Below are 25,732 nucleotides of genomic sequence, written 5' to 3' on the forward strand. Positions count from 1 at the left end.
AAAGTGTTGCATGTTGTGGGCTAATGGGTTCCCAAGGGCAAGTGTTGAGAAAAGAGGATATCTCCTCTGGTGTGTGGGGGGTTTCAGTGTGGAGGTACTCGTAAAAAAGAACAGAATGGCTCGCTTTGTCTTGTTCGGACGTGGCCCAGGAGTTATCTGCTTGTTTGATCTGTGAGACGTGGGCTTTAGTTGACTGGGTACGGAGACAGCGTGCCAGGTATGACCCCGCTTTGTCTCCCCCTATATACATTTTAAACTGTAATGAAATAAAACATATTTTTAAGTAAGTAATATTGCCAATTAGAAGGGACAATGAGGCAACTATTTTAAAAGACAGTAAAAACTGCCATTGCTGCACATTTTCATAAACTGAAAATGCTTTAAATGTGTAGTACAAACAAATGGGAAAGAATACTGTCATATATCTATTTCTTCAAGACTTTGTGGTAGGGGTGATTAGAACCATTCTCATGTACATATTCATTCTTCTGCACAGAAAGTGATTCTAAAGTTATCTTCTCTTGCATCATGTGTACCTGTGAAGACGCATTTTGTGAACTGGGTGAACACTTTAGTTGTTTATTAGAATTCCGTGGCTATGATGCAGTAGAACACAGAGATCAAGTGGCAGACTGCTGCTGTGGTTGGAGTATATAGTTCAGTGAGCATGTACTATTGTTTCTTGAGGAAAACATTTGAACATTTGTAGAAAATATGTACTCATTTTAGCTTTTCGGACCATGATAACATTAAACTCCTCCCGTTTTCATTCACACAGTCTCCTCCATAGGAAATTCTTTCAATTCTATATCTCCTATTCCAGCAAGATGTTGTTTAGTCATGCCTGACATCTGTCATGAATATAAGATACTAGCATTCTAGATGCTCATTAGAACTCTGTGGTGAAGGTGCAGTAGAACACTAAGGAAGTAAATTAAGGCGGCTACATACATTTTACTTAGTATGTCAGACTATTTTCTGACATAGATGAGAAAGGTATTTTTCAATTTATTTAAAATGTGTCCTCATTTTAGCTTCTGGAATATTAACCATAATTTCCATGAGAAAATCATAGGAGAAAAACATTTTCTCACAAAGATGGTTATTCAAATCCCTGCAGACTATCAACATGTTTTACAGTGAAATCATCATAGAACTTACCCCAATTTCTAACGTTAGAACGGCACTCTCAATAAATTATTTAAATTTTGACAAAACTCTGTTATCAACTTTTCTCAATTTGTGTGGTTCAAAACCAGGGATTCACTACAATGCATTTCAATATGGCAACAGTGGTGGATGCTTACAACCCAAAACTCCATCAGGTATGTTTTTCATACCCTTACACCTAATTAGTTCAATTAAAAAAAACTAACATTCAATCTTGTGAATTCCCCCCAAATAGTAAGGGTTTGATTTAAAATAGCAGTATTATCCAAGGGAGTGAGCACTCCCAGATATTGTCTATCCAGGTTAATACGTATGTTGGAGTGTCCTTCCCTCTCCCCCTTCAATAATATTGCTTAACTGTTGTCCCCAATCAACTCTATTGAATTTAAAGGAGCTCGCAACAGCCCAATGTAAAATTGGTCACATATTGTAATCGCAACAGAAGATTTTCAATCCAAAGTTACTGTTTAGGATTTACAGAATATAAAAATGGACTTTTTCATAATGTTAAAACTTTGAAACAACAATAGTATAGTCCCAACTACTCAGTTACAGCAGAATTTATTTGGTATGCATGTAGCACCCTTAGTTGGATTCATCAATAGGGGTTCAGTGTGGTGCAGGAGGCATATTTCATGTGGGCTCCCTTGTGAATGTGAGTGTTGTGCTAGGATTCACTTTTAAATTGGACATGCACACTAATCTGAGTGGTGTCTAATAGACACATTCTTTTTGAGTGTTGCTTTGTGGTTTCTCACAATTGAATGGTATAGAGCTGTATTTTTTATCATTATTATTATTTTATTTTTATTAGATATCTTCTTGTGTATCTCCAATCGTACTTCATGACGTATTTTGTTTGATGATGTGTGAATTGTTGCCGACTTTGTGAATGAGTTGCAAGATTTCAAGTGCTTCTGTTGTTGGCGGTAAGAGGAGGGTTTATGATCACATTTGATATGTGCCATTTCAAGAGGGAGTTGTGTTGTGTCAATGTACATAATGAAAGTAAGGTGTTGCACTGGTTTCTGGCCTTGTATGTTTCCTTGCTAGCCTTGTTCAGTCTGGCAGCCATGATGTAACCATGGAATGTCAAAGGAATCACAACAAGAGGGAGTCACTGGGATGGAGGAGGGTAGAGGCTAGGAAAGGGAGCTGACCCTACCCTTGATGGTGTGCTGGTTACTTGCCATCAATGTCCTCTGACATTACCACCAATTATCCTCATGTTACAAATTGGACCTGCAGTCTGCCTTTCCAATCGCTTCAACGGGGACAATGGTTCTTTTATAACACATTTTAGATTGTCAAATTCATTGTGATACATTCACTTACCTGGGGAATAATTGTTATTTTGGGTCGAAGATCATGAAGACCTATTTTTGAAATATCAATTCCATCAATGCAGATTTGTCCTGCAGCAGGTTCCAGAATCCGAAATAGACCAAGAGTGAGCGAAGATTTCCCAGCTCCTGTTCTCCCAACAATTCCAATCTGTGGGGATATAATACTCAAACATGAGTCTATAACATAATTTCTATGTTACCATGAAGTAATGTAGTTCTCTAAGTAAATCACCTGTTTGATAAATTGATTTTTGATATCATGTGTTTTTGACAATAATTGGTACACAGCACAATATATGTGTTTAAAGTTGATGACCTAAATCATAATAGAGTGAGCCCCCTGTCTTTCTCAAGGAAACCAAACACTTCTACTGTACTAAAACATGTGATTGCACAAAAGGCATGAGAGGCCTGATCAGAGTGCCTTGTTTTGACAGAGACACAATATCTCCCAATGGCAGACACTGGATACAGCTTTAAGGGATCCTCCAGGCCCAACCCAGAGGATTTCTTTTGTTAGACCTAAGGGCAAGGGCAACGCAGAATCGCTTCCATATCAGCCCCTGCGACCCTCTTCCGCCCATCTGTGACGGTGCGCTGATATCACAGATTTCCACCGGCAAAGGAGAAGACAGAAGGTGAGTTCTTTCTCTGCCATACTGTGTGGTTTTGGGGGTTCACGATGCCTTCCCAGGTATCAGGGAGGCACAGTTGGAAAGGGGAGAGTCTCCCCTTTCCAGCGATGCCGTCCTGAAATGTTTTGCTAGCCGCAATTCACAGCCAGTTAACTACTAGGTCACCAGGAATTTACATTTTGTTAACGTTGGCATCCCCTACCTAAGTAGCTTTAAAATTATGTAAAGATTCGCCAGGAGACACCATATATCAAGGACAGGATCTACCCTTATGTTTGTTTGATATAAAATCCTATGCAACCTTTAGATCTGTTCAGAGTCTTATTCTACGTTGTTTTATATATATTTGTTCACTGTCTTAGCACGGCGTTGTGTGCAATAATTTGGAAACATAATGAATATTATGAGTATATAGTTCTTATGCGCAATATGTGAAATAAGTATCATAAAAAATGTCGGGCTCTGTACCCTTTTACAATAAAATTGGTTATGATACTAGTTATTAATTGAGTCTTCATACTTTCAAAGCAAAAGTGTTGGTAAATGAGTCCCCCAGGACATTTGTTTGACTTATTACTTTAGGGAAATAGTTGGTGAATGAGTTCCACAGGACATTTGTTTGATTTATTACTTGAGGGAAATTAGGCAGTTTTCCTCAGCATGTTTGCCTTAGTTTCAATGGTAGATATGCCCACTTAGTTCGAGGAATGTAGTCCTCGGAGGCATTTTCGGACACCCCCACCTTACACTAAAAGGAGTTGAATGCAGTACAGTGAGTGCAGTGAAAGACACGTTTTCTTGAGCTTCAAGTAGCTAGCATAAGAAGGCGTAAGTATAGGTTCACCTGGCAAGTATACAGGATAAGGCAGGTCTTTGATGAGGAGACAGACATGAATGGGTAGAAAAAACTTACACTAGGTTTGCTTTCCATTTATATTGCATACCTAGAAGGCAGATAGTCAAGGTAGTACAGATACATGTGCCACCACTTAATTTTCACCTATGGATTCAAACCCATTGGCACCGCACTCACTCTGATACTGAATTACTCCCTCACTCAACTAAGCAGATGATTCCAAACCATGCAGAATGCAGCAGGCAGCTTCTGCCCTCAAAATCCCAACAAACACACACCCTGCACCTCAAACAGCTTTAACGACTCCCCATCCAAAGCACTTTTCAAAATCCTGAAAAACACTTGCGAAGACTTATGCAGTACTGGTCCAGCATACCTCAATACCGCCTCAGATTTCAGAAACAATCCAGACACCATTGCTTGGCCGTACTCTTACACATTCAATGCATGGGCAGGAATAGAACAAGAACAGACTTCTCCTAATTGGCTCCAAATGGGTAGAATGACCTGCTCTACACATATGCGCCGTCTATAAAATGAGTGCATTCTGCACAGTGGAACACTTGGCTCTTTAACTAGGTTAATCCATGAATCAGGCTTGAGTGCTCTTGCGCGGGTGACAGGATACCCTCTTCGGTAATAGTGCGCTTTACAAAAACATCATAACATTACAGAGAACTCTGCGCCCAACGCTACACAAAAAAATGTTTGTCCTGCTTGCCAAGTTAATCCTCCATCAGAACTTAGTATATGTTTGATTTACTGTATGACAAGTGCATTACAGTCATAGCACTGCACATTACAGTGAATGTGACATGTGCTACATCCTCACTGAATACCCTGTGTGTCAGAAACGAACATTCTTTGTAGTTTATGACATGCTCTTTAGATAACTTAGGGCAGTATTCGCCAGCACGTTTGCCTTTGTTTCAAAGGTAGATTTGGTTACTCATTTCGAGCAATGTAGGCCTCGGAAGGAATTCTCAGACACCCCCAACTTGCATTCACAAACTGGAAGGATTTGGATTTACCAAAGTGAGTGCTCTAAAGATGCATTTATGGTGGGCGTGGCCAAGATGGTGTGCGGTTAAGACGTGCTTCACCATCTCTCACCTCCCTGCCATTCATCTGGCACCCCTAAAATTGACAGCTACATGATTGACGCTGAATGAGGAGACAAGGAGGTGGAATGCCTTCTACTGTGATGTTTATGAGGTGAGTCACGGCTCAGCTCCCCGCTATGGATGACTCATCTGGCGGCACCACCTACCGGCACCTTGGCTCAGACTTGCTTCTCCAGACACCAGGCACCCTGAGGAGGCTCTTGTGCACTCTTCATCGGGCCGAATGCAGAAAATGGCGGCGGCCTAGGTGGATTAGCACTGCAATGAGGCCTCATACCTGCTCTCAACCGCACAGCTGACTCACTACTGACCGCCCTCTACAGCGCTCCTAACTTGCTCCTAAGCCCGGAAGCAGGCAGACTCTTTCAGGTGCGAGGTATCACACTGAGAACCACAAGTAGCAAAATGGCAGATGCTGCGCTTCGAGGGGCGCATTGATAAGGCCTACTAACTGCTCCTCACTGCCTATTTGACTTTCTGCTCCTAGCGGCCTGCTCTAGCCCCAAGCCACACAGGGACCCTCCATTAGAGAGCAACCCAACATGAAGGAATGCCTTGAGCCATTGACTGCTCTTGCTGCATGGGCCCGTTTAGCTGAGGATGCTATAATGAGCAGAGTGCAGGCCCACAGCCATTAGTTGAATACTCTTCCGGGGGCTACCTCTTCCACACAGCATTGCCCGGCCACACCTTCACCCAGACCAGTAATTATCACCCCTGGCATCTTACTACGGTGAGTTCCCAGCAAGTGCGAAGGCGGCCTGTGCAAATACAATATTAAGGCTTCCTGACTGTTCCCACTGTTGGCTTGCTCCCCTCCTGACCACTGTTGGACTTTGCTACTATTGACCATGCTGTAAGGGATTAGGAGGGTATCATTGTGGGAAACCGAGGTCAATGCCTGATGCTTCTATGTAATCCAGCTCCTCCACTGAACACGGAACTTCTGCGCCGGCTTCATGTTACCTGAAACCAACTATGCGACTTTAGGGCTAGCAGTAAAATTTGGCCTCTCAATGGTCATATCCACATTCAAATCACCCCCACCAATTGTGTGGCAATGGGCAAAGCAGGAGCAGAGAAGGACGGATTCCTGAAGGACATGCTGACCAAGCAGGTTGGAGAACAACATAGGGGCGAGACGCCATCGGCCGGAGTGGAGCATCAGACAGATGGCGATGACCCGGAGGGGCCGGTAACTCGCTCCTTCTTGGAAGCTTTATTCGCATCCCTCTGTGATGACTTCCAGACGGTCAAGAAGGACTCACCAAATGATCTCAGGGAGGTGCGGCACAACCTCGAAGAAGTGAGGGACTGGGTCTCTACACTAGAAGACCACGAAACCAGCCAGGATGAAGAAGTTGACCAGCTCCAATCAAGGTCAACCTGCTCTGAGAGTAGTAATCTTTGTTGCAGGCCCAGGCTGAAGACCAAGAAAACCGATCAAGATGAAACAATATCCACATTAGAGGAGTTCTGAAGAACGCAGGGGTCAAGGATCAGGGCACCTACCTGACAGACCTCTTTCTTCATATCCTTGAAACACCACTGGATCAACCAATAAAACTTGATAGGGCGCATTGAGAAGGCCTATTAAGGCCTGTGCCTGCCACTCCTGCAGAAATACTGGTTTGTGTACATGACTTGAAGCTAAAAGAATGCATACTCCGCAAAGCCAGAGAACACTACCCAGTGCAATTCCAAGGACACACACCTATGCTTTTTTAGGACTAGGCAGCTGTCACGGTACAGAAATGTCATGTTTTTCACCCTGTCACAGCCCATCTACGAAGCAAAGGCATTTTGTACTCCACAGCTACACAAGTTCTGCACCCTTCCAGAAGCATACAGGGCGCTGGGCATTGAGAGACCAGATGACGAAAGTCAGTGACCCAACTCCAGGCGTTAGAGGCCTTGTAATTATTCTAGCTGGCAAAGAACCACAACAGTGCCCACAGGGGCAAAGCCAGACTCAAAGACGATGGCAAATGAATGAAGAGCTATGCTGGAGATGTTGTCTAGTGACCTGTTGTGACGGCGTGGAAGGAATAGGACGTAAACTGACTCTGGGTTATCAGGGCATTATTTTATTTAAAACACGTTTGTGTCTACTAGTTAGTCTTTCAGCTGCAAAGCTTGCAGGATCTGTGGTGATGGGAGGTACCCAGGTCTTCTAGGCAGCTGACGGGTCGGTTCTCAAACTTTCTTCAGTCCGGTGAGGAAACGGTAGCCCCAAAAGCATAAAAGAAATAAAGGAAGTGGTCAACTAGGCTTCTACCTGATACGGAGTCCAAAAAAGGGGCCGGGAGTGAGGAGACACCTATGGCACTTGTGACTTGTGCACTTTATATACAAAGGCGGTTCTGTGTGGGCGTGCTGTGTCTTAAACGCAGGTAAGGGGTGTGAGGGATACGTTAGGGGTTCGACGAGTGCCCAGAAGCGAATGCTCTGTGTGTTGATTTATGGGCATCCCCGCCTCCCCACCAACCCCGAGATACGCTCACGTACCTGCGATAGCCACGCTCTCCCGTGAGCATGGCACGGGGATAAATGAAGTTGTTAGCCTCCTGGCTCTGCTCCTGCCGGTGCTGGTTCTTCTACGCTGAACGGTTCCACGATCAGCCCGAAAGGTGTTCTGCTTCTTCTTGCTCGGGCCGCGGCTCCCTTGCTCTCCTCTTCCGCGTCGGTGATGTCACACGCCTGGAGGTGTGTTTCCGGCATTATATCCAGTGTTTTGTCTGCGAGACTCTCATGGGGTGGAGCCTCGTCACAGTAGAGACTCCAGTTTCGTCGTTGTTGTCTTGCTCTGCGTTCCATGCCCAGGTCTCCTGTTGAGAGAGAGAGGGGGACGGAGGTAAGGCAGTCCTTTGCCTCTTCTGGTGACCCCTGGACCCGGTCTGCCCGGTCACACACACCCCCCTTGGACTCTCCCCATCGGGGAGAGGAGGAACCCTCAAAAGATAGTCGGCATTGCTGTTATCCGTTCCCTTTCTATGTCTCACTTCAAAAGAAAAGGGCTGAAGAGATAGAAACCAGCGGAGTACCCTGGGGTTTTGGGCCTTGTTCCTGCACATCCACTGGAGTGGTGCATGATCAGTATATAGGAGAAAAGGGTGGCCCTCTAAATAATACTTTAGTTTATCCACTGCCCATTTTATTGCTAGGCACTCCCGTTCAGTGGTAGGGTATTTACACTCCCTGGGAAAGAGTTTCCTACTAATGTATAGGACTGGATGTTCTACTCCATCTTCCCCCACCTGTGAAAGGACGGCCCCTAACCCTGAACTGGAGGCATCTGTGGACAAAATGAAGGTTTTGTCATAGTTGGGTGATATGAGAACCGGATCGGTCGTTATGATCTCCCTAAGTTTCTCGAAGGCTCGAATCTCTTCAGTTGTAGGGTGACCTACCGAGCGTTGTTTGATGTCTTTCCTCAGTAAGTTGCTTAAGGGGGTGGCTATATCGGCAAATTGAGGGATGAATCGTCTATAATATCCGATAAGTCTGAGAAAAGCTTTAAGTTCTCGTTTATTAGAAGGAAAGGGAGTATTTGAGATGGCCTTTACCTTTTCTGCCTGTGGGGCTATCACTCCTTCTCCAAGTATGTATCCCAAATATTTAACTTGGGCATACGCAGCTCTGGATTTTTTTGCATTGATATGCAGTCCTGCCCTTTTTAGGGCTTCCAGGATTATTTGTAAGTGTTTGAGATGGTCTGACCAGGTTGGGCTGAATACCACAATGTCAACCAGATACGCTGAGCAAAACGAAGAGTATGACTGCAGGATGGTGTTCATTAGGCGTTGAAAAGTTGCTGGTGCCCCATGTAGGTCAAAGTGCAAAACATGGAATTCATACAACCCTTCTTCTGTGGCAAAGGCTGTCTTTTTCTTGCCTTCTCCTCTCAAAGGGACCTGCCAGTATCCCTTCATTAAATCAAAGGTGGTCATAAATTTGGACTCGCCTAGTTTTTCGATTAACTCTTCCACCCTAGGAATTGGGTACACGTCGAAAGAGGAGATGGCATTCAGGGCTCTGAATTCCATACAAAAATGAGTGGACCCGTCCGGCTTGGGGACCATGACTATCGGAGAAGCCCAATTGCTTTTGGAGGGATGGATGACACCAAGCTTCAACATGTCTTCAATTTCCTTTCTTATTGTTTCCCGTTGCACGGTCGGGATACGATAAGGTTCCTGCTTCACGTATTTTCCTGCTGGGGTTTCAATATGGGGCTCGGCTAGGTGTGTTCACCTGGGCAGGTCTGAAAATATGTCTGCAAAGGATTTCAGAGACTTCTACAGGCTATTTTCCTGTTCCGGAGTCAGTTCCTCATTTATTGGGAGTAGGCCCAACGTCGAGGTATCTGGTTTTGTTGTCATCATCACTGACGTGCTTGTGGGCGTGGGCCCCAACCATTTGTTTAGCAGGTTGATGTGGTAACACTGCCTTCTAGAAGGGAAGACCTGTACTCTATAAGTGGTATTTCCAATGGTCTCCACTACTGGATATAGGCCCAACCATTTGCTCTGAAATGTTTTTGTGGAAGAGGGTAAAAGCACCAACACCCAGACACCCACTGACAGTTTTCTCCACTTCTTCCCCTTGTCATACTGCTTCTTTTGTCTTCCTTGGCTTATTTCTAGCTTGGTGGCGGCCAGATCTCTAAGCTTCCCAATCCTAGCCCTTAACTCTTGTGTATATTCTAGTAACGATTTTTGTTCATCTACCTCCTCGTTTTCCCATGCTTCTCGGGTGATCTCCAATAGGGACCTAGGTTGTCTCCCATATAGTAGTTCGAACGCTGAGTAGCCAGTACTACTCTGTACCTGGGCCCATAGGACATACAAGGCCAGGGGTAATAGCCTGTCCCAATCTTTTACTTCTGCTGAAAGGATTTTCTTTAGGTTGGTCTGAAGGGACTTGTTATACCTCTCGACTAGTCCGTCTGTCTGCGGATGATATACCAAAGTACGGATGTGCCAGAGGTCTAACGTCCTACACACTTCCTTCATTAGCCTCAAGACGAAGGGTGTGCCTTGGTCTGTTAAAATCTCTTTAGGAAAGCCAACCCGGGAGAATAGTTCTCGGATATTTTTTTGGTTGTGGGGGCCCTGAGGGGAAATGCCTCAGGAAAGCGCGTAGTGTAATCAACAATGACTAAGGCGTATACGTTTCCCTTAGCGTTTTTGGGGAGTGGCCCTATTAGGTCCATCCCTACCCTCTCAAAGGGTTTCCCTATGAGCGGTAAGGGCTGAAGAGGGACAGCGGGTAGATGCTGAAGATTCTTTTTGGGCACACCTTGAAGGATCTTACCAATACTGTTCTGCAGGAGCTCTAGGGATATCAGGAACACGTGGATAGGTCCTCAACCTTCCGCTACCACCAATTGCCCCTATCAGACTCTAGAGCGCAATGGTAAGTAGGGGAAAGATGGGAAACAAAACAAGAAAAAAAGGGGGGAGACCGTCTTCGTACTTCAGCCCTCTCGTTGCTGGCTGGTAGGTAGTAAGTCTTTCTGTAAAGGAAAGGAATTATTCAAACTAAGCCCAAGGACACTATAACTGAGCAGCTCTAGTGAACCCAAACCCAGAAAGTTACCTAATTACACAGGTGCAATACTCTATAACAGGGCTGGTACCCTCAGTGTAGGAACCCTCAGTGTAGGAATAAAGAACTTGCCATTCTCTCTAAAGGAAAAAGCATAGGTTCTAAAGTTATATACTAGTTTCTAGATACAGTGTCTCCCATATCTCTTCAATAAATATCATTCTCACCAAGGCCGTTATGAGTCACAGATTAAGATGAGATATTTGAATAGTCCTTCAAATCTCCTATAAGAAAAATGTAAACAAAATGTTGAAGATCAGCAGTCTTAATGTCTGCAAAAAGTACTTAAAGCAGCGTAGCGCGCTGTTACCGTGAAACCAAGTTATTCCAACCGATGATAAACTCCAGCGACGGTTGTATTGAAGGCTGTCAAGGCACCGAAGGTGCTCGATAATAGAGGGAATGAAGGGAGAGTGTTCATATGTGCCGTGGAACCCCGTCCAAATGAGCTCTATCGCTGACAGAATCGTCCCTGCGAGACCCGGCAGACCCGCAGGACAAAATCAGGCCGGTCTGCGGAGCCAAGCGATAAACAATCCCGCCCACACGCTATCGCCCACCGGAGGCATCCGGCTACACAGAGAACATGGGTACGTGACAGTAACCGCTATACCTAAGAAGGAAAGTGGGAACCGGGATTTAAATTAAAGAGGAATCTTGGCGTGAACCAGAGAGGGAATCCGGGAGATAGAAAAGCGAATGGTCACAGGCTCGCGCTGAACACGAGAGGCAAGAGGTCCGTAGTCAGGAACTGTGGCAACACTAGAACGGGAAGCCTCGATGTAAGAGGAAGTCAGGCTTTTCAACTTGCCTGACTCCATTGCACATGCGCGGTAGAGAACCGCCATCTTGGATTAGGAAACGGCATCTGCAATCGTGACTCACCTCACATGATTGACAGTACTTCTGGGTGTCTTTGTAAATCCCGAGCCAATAAAAGTGTTGTACTAAATTTTGCGTGGTCTTTTCTGCTCCCGAGTGCCCCGCTTTAAGAAGTGCATGGGAGTAAAAAGTATTTGGTCACGAAAGGAGACAGGCACTACCAACTGTAGAGGTTCCCCCTGAGCTGCCTCTCTATACAGTCCTTTTTTATAACAAATCGTGGGAAGGGAGGAGAGGGAACCTCCTTATTCACGTGTGCATTTTCTTAGGCAATAAGAAGTGTAGGATCATTCGCTTATTAGAATTTAAAATTACGGTCACCCATGGTTCTTTTGTGATCATTGCAGGGTATGATTGAACCAAAGTGTCTGTCTGTTTGTCTAGTTTCCTTTGGAACATAGCTAGGAACCTGGATTATCTACCCTTATGATAAGGGCTTCAGGGAGAGTCTCCACCACCCCCACTCTTACTGTGCATGGGGAATGGTCGTCAGTGACCAGGGTGACTATGGCTACTGGATATGGGTTTACATTGCCCTGAACACAGCGATTATGGACCATGTTGTCAGGTACAATTTGAGACTGGAGCACGCATTCTTTTTGTATGACGGACTGTTTGCACCCTGAGTCTAGCAAAGCACTCAACACCTTACCGTTAACCCTTACACTTACATGGAAAAAGGGGCCCATTTCCCCCAAGATCAGGACAGCCTTAGGGATGTACCCCACCTCCATGGGCTCCTCCACTGGTTTTCTTCTGGGGCATTGGCGGGCAATGTGGCCCCATTCCCCGCATTCAAAGCATTGTGGGCCTCTAGTTTCTGGTGGTTCAATCTTTATCGGTTTGCTCCGGGGTATATCCATTGGGACTTTTGGTTTTCTCTCTCCTTTTTGTATGGCAGCACCAGACTTGGGCTGCTTTTCAGGCTCCCAGGAAGAAGCCCGGGGTTGAGCTCTCGAATAGTTGGCAGCCATCTCAATGGCTTGTTCCGGTGTGAGGTGGGAATGTTGTTTGAGCCACCTCTGTGTCCTGTAAGGTAGTGCCTCCATGAACTGCTCTAAGTAAATTCTGTCCATTATTTTTTCTTTGGTGCTGCTATGAGGCCTAACCCGTTAATCAGCGGCCATCTTCAATCTGAAAAAAAGGGTTTTAGGGTTTTCTCCTGCCACCCCTCTCTCTTTGCGGAATTGTATGCGGTAGTCCTCCGCATCTAGACCCAAATGATCCAGGATCACTTCTTTGAATTCGGCATACGGAGTGACACCACTAGCGTTCGCTATCTGGTACGCTGCCTGAGCTTCCCCAGTCAGTAGCGGGTCTAGAAAGAACCGCCACTTATCTTTGGGCCACCCGCAGGCCCAGGCGGCTCTCTCAAAGTTCGTGAGAATTGAGTCCGGGTCTTCCCCTGTCATGTATTTTTGCAGGGACACCCCTGAAGGGTGAGGAAGAAGGGGGCGTCTTTCTCCCTGAGTCACTGCAGTAGGCTCATGTACTACTTTATGCAGGCCTTCAAGCTGTGCGGAGATGGTATTTTTAAACACTTCTCTGTCTTGTTGTGCTGACGCCATTTGCCTTTTGACGGCACATTCCAATTTTTCCTGGCCTTTAATCAGATGCTGAATAAGGGTATCCATCATGGGATCACTGATGGATGGGGATACCACTTCTGACACCAGTTGTGACGGCGTGAAAGGAATAGGACGTAAACTGGCTCTGGGTAAGTAGGGCTTTATTTTCTTTAAAACACGTTTGTGTCTACTAGTTAGTCTTTCGGCTGCAAAGCTTGCGGGATCCGTGGAGATGGGAGGTACCCAGGTCTTCTAGGCAGCTGACGGGTCAGTTCTCGAACTTTCTTCAGTCCGGTGAGGAAACAGCAGCCCCAAAAGCATAAAAGAAATAAAGGACGTGGTCAACTAGGCTGCTACCTGATACGTAGTCCAAAAAAGGGGCCGGGAGTGAGGAGACACCTATGGCACTCGTGACTTGTGCACTTTATATACAAAGGCGGTTCTGTGAGGGCCTGCGGTGTCTTAAAAGCAGGTAAGGGGTGTGAGGGATACGTTAGAGGTTCGACGAGTGCCCAGAAGCGAATGCTCCACGTGGTGATCTATGGGCGTCCCTGCCTCCACACCAACCCTGAGATACGCTTACGTACCTGCGTCAGGGATAAATGAAGTCTTTGGCCTCCTGGCTCTGCTCCTGCCTATGCTGGTTCTTCTCCTCTGTAACGGCTCCACGATCAGCCAGAAAGGTGTTCCGCCTCCCCTGCTCTCCTCTTCCGCGTCGGTGACGTCACACGCCTGGAGGTGTGTTTCTGGGGTTATATCCAGTGGTTGGTCTACAAGACTCTCATGGGGCAGAGCTTCGTCACAGTAGAGAGTCCAGTTACAGGTACCTTGCTCATTTTCGTCATCGTTGTCTTGCTCTGCGTTACATGCCCCGGTCTCATGTTGAGAGAGAGAAGGGGACGGAGGTAAGGCAGTCCACCAGTCCTTTGTCTCTTCTGGTGACCCCTGGACCTAGTCTGCCCGGTCACACCTGGGTAGCTCGGATGTCACGTGATCACAGCAGGACCCCGAGCTTATATTTATTCTGGTGGCCCTGGAGTCCAGGGCGGAGGCAGAGGTTAGGCAGCCTTGAACCACAATAAGCACCCTAAACGCTAAGGTGCTATAATTATAAGAGGAGGTTTTCCTCTCATTTTGTACTTCCTAACTTCAAGGGACAAACTCCAAGAGTCTCTGGCGGGGATCCGAGACACTCATGCACTTTGGCGTGATCTCAGGGTCCACTGTATCACCTGATGTATCCAGCCAGGAACTCTGTCGGTTCCCTGCCAGAGACTCATGAAGTTTGTCCCCTGAAGTTAGGAAGTACAAACTGAGAAGAAAACCTCCTCTCACAATCATAGCACCTTAGCGAGTACATCTCATAGGGCTCTGACAACACGTGAGACCTTGTCTCACCCCCTCACACACAGGTCCTGAAGAAAGCCAGTTTTTAACCAAAGGCCTGGCTCAAACTAGTTGACCACACTGGACGTGGGAGACCATAAGTCTCTCCTACCGAGTCCAAAAGCCTAATTTTAACCCTGCCTAGGGCCCACTAATAAATTAACCGATTGGGACCTCTAGGACAGCATTTTAACCCCACTCTAAACACCGTCACTGCACACTCACCTAACACAACCTGCTGCGCTGTAATCAGGCATCGTAGAACACCTGAGGCACACTCGGTGCCTCAGGTGGGACCCGATGATGAAGCATGACACCAACTAGGTTGGCGGGTGAGGGCTTTCTAAAAAACCAATAGGTTTTACCAAAAGACACATACAACATGAGCATTATCAAAGTAGGCAGCTCTTTTTGATTACTATACATTCCCTGGGGAGTGAACTAGCTACTCTAGTTCCTCGCTCTCTATTGTGATTTAAAGTACACTTAGTTTTATATCAAGGCCTTATGCCTGGAACATTGTTGTTTTTGTTTCTGGATTATGCAGTTATGGTTATCTTTTGGGGGGACTCACAGGAAATGGTGTTGGGCTGTCTCATTGACATAGGCACATACAGGTTGGGCACAGGACGACGTTTGTCCCACAGGAATGAAGGTTGGGCTCTAACCAGGAACATCTCCACTACACACAACTCTCCCTCATTATAAACATACTGTTGTGAAAATCCTAAGCCTCAATGTCAAGGGTCTCAACAACCCAATTCAGCACTGCATTAGTCTCTCTTATATAGAAGAATCTGAAGCAGATCATTGCCTTGTACAGAAAACTCACTGGGCAATGATTGGCCCAGACTCCATTCGTGTACCTTTCCACAACAGTTCTTCTCATATGCCCCTTCCAAAGTGGCAGGAGTTTCTATTTTACTTTCCCGCTACTTTTGTGGCAAGGTGGGGCCCAAACTCACCAAAATTTGGGGTAGGCTCCTGGCACATACAGTGAGTGTAGGCAATCATACCTTGACAGTGGTTACAATAGATGGGCCTACCAGACCTCTGGAGACAACAGCACCCACAAACTCAAGGATACACGTTTTACTCACATGCTCATACAATGTATGGACGCCTCGATCATTTTCTTGGGACAAGAGAGGTACAATCCTTAACAACATCCAAAAATGACCATGCCACAGTTCTTAGTTTTTCATCACTGGAACGGCCCTCTCAGTCTTGGTGGATGTGGGAAACCATGCTACACGAGCCAGACGTAGTTCATAAACCCAACAGAGCCCTTATAGATTACCTAGCCATCAATGACACTCTCGAGACCTCTATTGCGAACTTTTGGGAGACCTTGAAGGTCATCAAAGGCAGGGAACTTTTTGCTATTTCAGCGGTGGACAATAAACTCCATTGTGATAAGCGAAACAGATTGTACCAACAAGTGCGGGAACTGGAACAAATACACCAACACACAGGCGCCCCTAGGATATGGTGGCCACGTGCCCAACTTGTGGGTTTAGACCTAGATAAAGCAGATATGCGGCACTCCGGCTAAGACACTCCTTTTACGTAAGGGGGGGACTGGTGCAGACGGCTATTAGCAAATAGATTGCAAGTGCAGCGGCAGGCAGCAAAAGTTTACTCCCTGCATGCTTCTGATTGCTCGGAGATTGTGGGCGACGACCCCATAATATCACAGTTCCAGGACTTTTTATCAACACTTATATACCCAGCAAACCATGGATCCAAAAAGTCCCAGGACATACCTCAAACAGGCACATACCCCACATCAGAACTAGACCACCCAATTTGGATCGAGAAGTTTATTTCTACTATTGCACGGCAGAAGCCTCTTAAATTGCCGGGACCAGATGGTTTCGGCCCTTTTTTTCTTTTTAAACCTTCTGCCCACACTTGCCCCCCATACTCACATGCCTCTTTAATTCATTAACAGGCCCGGACAAGGTCCCTTCTTCCATGCTAGATGCTGCTATTATAGTAATTTCCAAGCCGGGAAAAGATAAAAGACAGATTGGTTCTTACCACTCAATCTTCCTCCTTAACTGGGATATTAAATTGTTAACTGGGAATTTGGCCACCTGATTAGAACCCCTCATGCCAGGCCTGATCAACCTAGACCTCGGGTGGGTTACCCAACAGACATTGGTTGAGAGACAACGTTTTTGCCCATCAATGCTGAGAAAGCATTCAATCGAATTTACTGGCCCTACCTGGAGACCTTGTTGAATCACTTTGGCTTGGGACACCATTTCCGTAAATGAATCCTGAGCAATTTTGGTCAACCCCGCTCAACAGTCCATGTGAATGGGCACACTTCGGCTCCCTTCAATATTGGTAGAGGCACACGTCAGGGATGCCCACTTTCACATCTTTTGTTTGCACTCTACATGGAGCCGTCGGTGCAATACATCACAGACAACCACGATGATAAGGGTGTCACCTTCAGAGGGGAAGAATACACAGTCAGCCTCTATGCGGATGACGTGTTAGTGGCGCTGGAGGGCCCGATCACAACCCTCTGGCTTTTTTGACAGAGCTGGAGACTTTCAGCCAGGCAGTGGAATTCCACATTAATGTCCATAAATCACAGGCCCATAATCTATTGCCGACTCCGGAGACAATGGCTCAGCTCACGCGTCAACACCCAATCCAATGGACGGCTACATCCATCCCCTACCTGGGGATTCAATTGGCTTTTTCGGCTCAGCTGACTGCGCCTTTGAACTATAAACCCCTCCTACGGCATATCAAGAGCGACTTAGCCCATTGGAGGAACTACAAGCTCTCTTGGGTCAGCGGCATAGCTGCCTTAAAGATGACAGCACTTCCCAAGGTTTTGTTCCTTTTCCAGGCCCTCCCGGTGACACCTCCTGCTGGACTGCTCTAGTCCCTATAGGGGGAAATAAATCAGTTTGTTTGAGCTGAGCGACTGCCCTGAATGTGGAAATATTTTAGCTACAGACCCCTGGGAGAAGGCAGCTCGAACATTCCTGATCTCATGCAATATTACATGGTGGCGCAGCTCAGATTCCTTGTGGAATGGTTTCAGGAGGAGTCGGAGAAGCACTGGTGATTTATGTACAAAGCAGTCGCAGGGCAACACTTATGGAAAATACCCTGTCTGAAGAAACCATAAGGATCGAAGATCTTTTATTCTCCTCCCATAACTAGAGTCACTATGGAGGTGTGGGATTGGGTGGGAATTCGTAAGAGAATGTCTTCTTTCCCTTCTTCACTGACACCGATATTGGGTAATGCTGTCTTTACTTCAGGGATGGACCACGGGGCATTTTAACAGTGAAAGAGGGCGAGATGCTAATCCATTGATCACGTGTTTGATGAGAAGGGCCCTCTCTCTTTTGACCAGCTTTGATCGGATTATGCGTTGCCAGAATCCGAAAGATGGCATTATTGCCAGGGGCCGACACTGTCTCACAAATCTAACGATTCGCCCAGGAGCACAACACCCACTTAGTGCTTTTGAGAAGCGATTGATGACGAAAACATGAGATCACCGCCTTACTTCGGAATTTTACACCAGGCCCCTCCATAAGTATAAACAAGAGGCCAGAGGCGCTGGGAACTAGAACTAAGGAGACAAATGAGACAGAGGAAGTGGGAATACATATACCATAGAGCAAGGCACACTGCTTACAACACAGCTAGCATCAAATCTGCCTCTGATATAGTTACTTACTCGTACCTTACAGCAGTGCGTTTACATTGAGGTAATGCCAAGCGGAGTGCTGATTGCTGGAGGGACTGTAGCTCACCCGGAACACTGCTTCATCTGCTTTGGGAATGACCCAAACTCCAGTGATATTGGGACACAAGTCTCTCTGACATTTATACTCATTTACCTACGCATCTACCATGCTTTCCTGCATATATAGTATTGAGACTTCCAAATGCGCTCACCTTCCCACTGAAATCCCTTAGGGCAGTGGTCTTCAAACTTTTTTATCCTGTGCCCTCCTATATAAAAAAAAACCTTGGCCCTCCCTCAGAATGTTTCACATTCATTCTATTCAATAAACAAAGTTTAATTATGTCTAGACCTATTTAATCATTAGAGTGATGTTAAACTTTTTAAAAATGGCCCATTACATAGTTGCTCATTTGTTTTCAGCTTAAAACAAAACACTGCTATCAGCATGATGCTTCGTTTGAACAGAGCCTGGTGACCCCCTTGGGAGCAGTTAAGTGCCCCCTGAAGGGCCTGCTCCCCAGTTTCAAGACCCCTGACTTAGGGGTGCCAGATTTGGCTAGGATTGGGAGCAGTTCTCCAGAATACATTAACGGTTTGAGGCACAGGACACACACCAAACCATCAGGGCAGGCTACACCGCCTATGGCACATTTTGGGAATGGAAAAGATTACCCTCACACTTGCTGCACAGAACAACTCTTATGGGGAGTGGTGGTGTCCCTTCAACGCTTTACTCCCAGCAGAATTTAGAGAACTCACATGACCTAAATACCTGTGTCTTTTTAAGCTTGACTGATGTCGCCACCCCTACTATTTCTTAGCTGCTGCCTAGAGACCACCAAAGCCATGGGACGCACAATAAAATGCACAGATTCAGCACATTGAGTACCAGGGGAGGGAGTGGGATTATTTTCTTTTTTTGCTTGGACATTTTATATTTTACGTTCATCTTGATAATTGCAAAGAGTACTATGATGCTCTGTGCTATGCTTCTTAGTGCTTTTCTTTGACTGCGTTTTGAAATGCTAATATAGAGATTTTAATCATAAAGACGCATGAAAGACACGTCTTCCTGAGGCTCATGTGGCTCTCATGGGAGCCATTACTAAAGGTTCACTAGGCATACGTTCGGTAATGTTCAGAATGGAGGCAGTTACTTGGCAGGTGGTAAAAATGTACTCAAACTTTTTATTCATTTGTGAAGGTTGTGGATGCACCAACTGTCAAGATGTCTGGAGATATGTGCTCATGGAGGCTTATTTGGGGTTTGTTTGTGTGCAATGTGGTTGATGACTGGTTGAGACGTTGTCTTGAATGGTGATTACATCCTGTGGCGTATGAATGTGATGGGACCTTGAATTGCAGCGTATCTTGATGTGAGTGTACTGATCTGTTGGATTCAGCCCATAAAAGTCTTGAGTGTGTGCATGAATGGACCATAGCGTGGGTGGTATCTTGATCTGGCTTTATGGCTCACCTTCAGTAGTCTTGGTTTCAATATTCAGATATTTTGATAAGTATTTGTTCTTTGAAGCTAGCATTTCTGAAGAAGCTACAACCAACCAGTGTAAGAGGTGGATTCACATTAAAAAAATGGTACCTGTGCAGAAAGGATTCTCCGTCGCAATGGCAACAGAGTATCCTTATCATGAAGATAATGGCCTGGCTGCCAAATATATATGTGGATGGATCATTGGTGTGACCGAGTGGAAGACTACTACATCTCCGGCACCGTTGCAACGTTCCCATGTCCTGACTGAGTAAGGGCCATCTGTGGCTCACGTCTATGCCCATCCACCTAACTTAGAAATGCAGACACACAGGTCAGTTTCACTGCCCATCACCACCACTACTGTGCGCTACAGGAAGGGCTCAAACCAAGGTTAATGGCGTCCCCGACATTCCCAATGTTCTGATTTATATTAATTGTCATAGAGTGCTAGTAATGAAAGCAGAGTGCTCAATTTATTTTTTAAAGGAAGTGCAGGTGCCCAAAGTTTTACTGAGAACCAAGTGGCTGGCGCTATAAAAAGGCCAGGGTGTCAAATACCAAGGCTGTGAAGTGTTGATTTTAACTTGTGCCTCTTTCATCCACCACAAGACAATCCTTCCCCTTTTTTTATATTGAACAATTGTTAACTAAGTAACAACATTGCGAGCATTCACCTGCACAAAATAAACATTCGTGTAGTTTTATAATGACATCAGCACCCAATCTCTAGTACTAGGAGTCCATCTATTCATATATATTCATGCACAGGATGCCAACTCTTTATATTTCTGCATCCCATCATATCTTACTAAAAGACTGCAACTGATGCAAAACCAGCCGGTCAAACTGATCTACCAGCAGCCCAGATGGCAACATGGCTCCCCTTGATGATTGCAAAGAGTACTATGATGCTCTGTGCTATGCTTCTTAGTGCTTTTCTTTGACTGTGTTTTGAAATGCTAATAAAGAGATTTTAATCATAAAGACGCATGAAAGACACGTCTTCCTGAGGCTCATGTGGCTCTCATGGGAGCCATTACTAAAGGTTCACTAGGCATACGTTCAGTAATGTTCAGAATGGAGGCAGTTACTTGGCAGGTGGTAAAAATGTACTCAAACTTTTTATTCATTTGTGAAGGTTGTGGATGCACCAACTGTCAAGATGTCTGGAGATATGTGCTCATGGAGGCTTATTTGGGGTTTGTTTGTGTGCAATGTGGTTGATGACTGGTTGAGACGTTGTCTTGAATGGTGATTACATCCTGTGGCGTATGAATGTGATGGGACCTTGAATTGCAGCAGTATCTTGATGTGAGTGTACTGATCTGTTGGATTCAGCCCATAAAAGTCTTGAGTGTGTGCATGAATGGACCATAACGTGGGTGGTATCTTGATGTGGCTTTATGGCTCACCTTCAGTAGTCTTTGTTTCAATATTCAGATATTTTGATAAGTATTTGTGCTTTGAATCTAGCATTTCTGAAGAAGCTACAACCAACCAGTGTAAGAGGTGGATTCACATTAAAAAAATGGTACCTGTGCAGTAAGGATTCTCCGTCGCAATGGCAACAGAGTATCCTTATCATGAAGATAATGGCCTGGCTGTCAAATATATATGTGGATGGATCATTGGTGTGACCGAGTGGAAGACTACTACATCTCCGGCACCGTTGCAACGTTCCCATGTCCTGACTGAGTAAGGGCCATCTGTGGCTCACGTCTATGCCCATCCACCTAACTTAGAAATGCAGACACACAGGTCAGTTTCACTGCCCATCACCACCACTACTGTGCGCTACAGGAAGGGCTCAAACCAAGGTTAATGGCGTCCCCGACATTCCCAATGTTCTGATATATATTAATTGTCACAGAGTGCTAGTAATGAAAGCTGAGTGCTCAATTTATTTTTTAAAGGAAGTGCAGGTGCCCAAAGTTTTACTGAGAACCAAGTGGCTGGCGCTATAAAAAGGCCGGGGTGTCAAATACCAAGGCTGTGAAGTGTTGATTTTAGCGTGTGCCTCTTTCATCCACCACAAGACAATCCTTCCCCTTTTTTTATATTGAACAATTGTTAACTAAGTAACAACATTGCGAGCATTCACCTGCACAAAATAAACATTTGTGTAGTTTTATAATGACATCAGCACCCAATCTCTAGTACTAGGAGTCCATCTATTCATATATATTCATGCACAGGATGCCAACTCTTTATATTTCTGCATCCCATCATATCTTACTAAAAGACTGCAACTGGTGCAAAACCAGCCGGTCAAACTGATCTACCAGCAGCCCAGATGGCAACATGGCTCCCCTCTTATGATGAAGTACATTTCATCAATGTCAAGATCAAATCAAGGGCAAAGGTAACTCTCTATTAGCAAGAGCCTAGAGTCAAAGTCTCATCACAGTGTGAATGCCAGCCAAATAGGCACACCTCACCTAATCTATATGACAAAAGAATATGATTCAATCAGATCTGTACTCAAATCAAACATGGGCATATTTTCCTGTATTCTGTGGATTATGAAATAACTAGTAAATCTCCAACTAATTGATGGAAAATCCAGGGAGACAAATTAAGATCTGTTGCAAATTATAGTTGAAAGCAAAAATACTCCCTAGCTTTCAATCAGATCTAATTAAAGCACTAGAACGTTGAGCACTAAATTGAAGGCAATTGAACTGCTCAAGGCCTGTAATGGCTGGTACATACCTTTTGCTCCAACATTCCATTGCTTGTCTTTGGGTTTCTGACATTTTAATTAAAAACATTCTACCCTGAGTGGGTGGAATGGTCTAACAGCATGATAGCCCTTCAGGTAGGTGCTATAACAGTTGTTTAACGCCCTCATTGTCGTGTGACCCTGCAGATTAGACCTCTCACTCTGGTTTAGGGCCCTTAATAACTATTATTGCCCTCGGCAGTGGGCTATAATGCTTTATTAAACACTTTAGCATATTGGTATTTTGTCTCTACAAATAACAAACCTGAGTATGTTAAAAGCATGCCTGAAGTGCTCATTATGGAAAATCACCCTGGTGGCTTCTCCCTTCAATAAAATCAGAAACACTCAATCACAATCATCCACAGCAGCAAGTTTCCTTTAAACAGCAGATAAGCTGTACAGACACAGGCTTTTAATAGCTGTCAAATTATCCTGCTGCAACTTCTTACACAAAAGTCTTAAAACTTTAGTGAGCTTCCAATATTACAAAACAATTCTTAAACTCAAGAGGTCATCTAAAGTAGTTTGCCCAAATACTGACAGCCCCTTTTTCCCACAACCAGAATACTTCACTGAAATAATTTACAAGCATAATTTGTAAACATTTTTCATTTAGTCTCCAATTAAAGTTCACTGGTGAGGAATATTAAAATATGTAACAATTTCTGCAGAATGTTCAATATTACTGTTTACTTAATCATAAAAGTAGGGGATCCTGTGCATTCTATGAGATAAATCTAATTTTGGATATTTTTCACAGAATATATCCATTTTGTATTTTTAGACGGAACAAAATAACGCCAAAACACAACATGTTTCCACATTTTGTAATGTGGTGGTGCACAGGAAACAAAAAGAAGAAATACTCTATTACTTTCATTCCTATGTCTTGGGTATAGAAACTTCATAAAATCCTTACTGGTGCACTTTAAGTATATAGGCCTTTCTATTTCGGAAAGACAGAATCACGTAAGAATCTAGAAGTCATCTTTTTTTCTCTGTATTGCTGCTTAATGAAAAATGGAGTACTGCATAAATCAAATATTTTCATTCATACATGTTTAAAATAAATGTTGATGCACATACTTTTTCGCCTTCTGTGATCGTCACAGTGATGTCTCTTAAAGCAAGATCTAAATCACTCCGGTATCGCAAGCCATAACCTTTGAAAATAATTTCACCCTTCTGTGGCCAGTTCTGCAGCATTGTGCTCTGGGTGGATGTCCAGTCGGCCTGAAAAGAAAAAAAATTGTGACTGCATAATTGAAAGAAAATCGCTCTCCAATGTTACAGGAGGAAATAGATCTTTAATTAGTCATTGACAAAGCAGGCCTACGTGTTTATGTGGACATTCTTGAACGTTTGTGTAGAAATCAAAGAAGTCTCGTAGACAGCTCTTGTAGTTGGTAATTTATTCTTCAAGTTACATCTTAGTAAGTTCCAATATATGCCCCCCCCAGGAGCAGCCTCCTGGCTGCTCAGCCCATCTTCTCCAACTGCTCCCCCTTCAAGTACAAACATCCATAACATTCCAAATGACATCATATAGCTGGAGCATCAGGCAGTGAACCACGGCAAGGCAGATGCATTACATAAGAAACAGATTACTACAGTTTGTTTGGGAGATCATCTCTGTAACACCTCATTAATGCGGATTCAGAAGTGTAATCAAGAGCAGGGTTGGTGCAGTCTTTCAGCCAGTCTAAAATGGCACATGTCACCTGAGTCTTCCAAGAAAGTAGTCACCACCTTGCCTTGCAAGCATCAAGATAGGTTTGGTAAGTTATTTCAAGAACTTTTGCCAATTTTGATCATTTTATGCAAGGGGACAAACATATACAAGATGATGACACTTCAAAGTAAATTGAATACAAGTGTGATGTATTTTTTAACAAGTGCCTGGCATATGTTCTGGACCATAGATCTGGGAGGATAATTCAATGGATATTATAAAACTCCCTGACAGGGTTCGTCTGGGTCCGTCTCCATCACTTTGTCTCTTTGGAACTACATAAATAGTTCTTGCAACATAGAGGGCTGTATCTTGCCCATGCATCTTACTTACACAGTTACTATCAGAAAAGCTGCCTTTCAAAAGGGAAACTTTGTGTCACAAGAAGTTATTAACTCAAAGACTCAAGGGAGCACCACATTCAGTACTCAATTTGTAGTCGGCCTTTTTACAAGCATGAGATTCAATAATAATCCTTTACAGATTTACTGTATCAAAGGAAATGTGAATAATTGAAGCTCACCTGCTCATATCTTTAATCTTGCTTCAACTGCTAGAAGTACATGTATAAACCTAAATTTAAAAAAACTCTGGAATGTATTGCAATATGTATATGGGTGAAAAAGGACTCGGTCTACCTGTTGGAACTCCAGCTCTAGAAATGCTTCTCCTTGTTTTCAAAGACCTTCGAGGAACTTCAAGGCATTTGCCCTCGTCCTTCTAAGGATAAACATGCAGTTGTCCACAGAAATAATGGAGGCAGGATTAAGGATGCATAGGTCTTGGTTAATAATCTATCCCTGCACCATGGTGAAAAGAGTTGGAATTGTTGGCATTGAACATTAAGGAGCTTGCCCGAGGTAGGCCAGATTAAACTAAAATGGGTCCCCATGCTTACCTTTTGAGTAATGAGAACTATTCTGCAATGTGTTGACTAAAGCTTCTGATGACTCTCACAGCTAATTGACTTCAGATTTCCTCCAAGCCAGGTTTAGGAAATTAGGCTTGATATGTTAACATGTGTTTCCCACAGTTATGGACACCATTCTGTGATGATCGCCATGCTTGAATTTCATATGGGAAAACTGCTTCACCCATCTTATTCCAACAACTTGACTGGACGTTTGAGTGACTGTGTGAATATTCTCATGGCTTATTTTGCAAACTCTCATATACCCCTGCTCGAAGACAGACAACATGGTTGTCATGTTGTCCATCTTGATGTGACATGCCTTACCAATGTAGGAAGACAGATACATTGAAGTTCTAATGCCAGAAGACTCAGAACACCGACTTCAGTTTCACCGTTGATGCAAATTTGCACACTATGTGAGATGCACTTATATAATAATGGAGACTAATCGTAATGTAAAAAGATGTCCTTTACTAAATTGTGTGCTAACAGCCACCACTTGAGAACTAACTGTCATATGGTTATTACGTTTCCATAGGTTGTGTTAAGTTAGCATGTGCTTG

At 44.5% G+C, this 25,732-nt stretch overlaps 1 protein-coding gene across 1 annotated transcript in view; it reads right to left on the bottom strand.

The window, feature by feature from the left end:
- Window positions 1-25,732, bottom strand: part of LOC147688567 (multidrug resistance-associated protein 1-like) — a 900,980-nt gene that overhangs the window by 93,954 nt on the left and 781,294 nt on the right. The window contains exons 27-28 of the mRNA XM_086941435.1: window positions 23,611-23,757; window positions 2,506-2,664 (exon numbers count right to left, since the gene is read on the bottom strand). Coding sequence (XP_086797561.1) covers window positions 2,506-2,664; window positions 23,611-23,757 — 306 coding nt within the window. The remainder of the gene's footprint in view (window positions 1-2,505; window positions 2,665-23,610; window positions 23,758-25,732) is intronic.

Source organism: Lissotriton vulgaris, chromosome 10, assembly GCF_964263255.1.
Source record: "Lissotriton vulgaris chromosome 10, aLisVul1.2, whole genome shotgun sequence".
NCBI lineage: Eukaryota > Metazoa > Chordata > Amphibia > Caudata > Salamandridae > Lissotriton > Lissotriton vulgaris.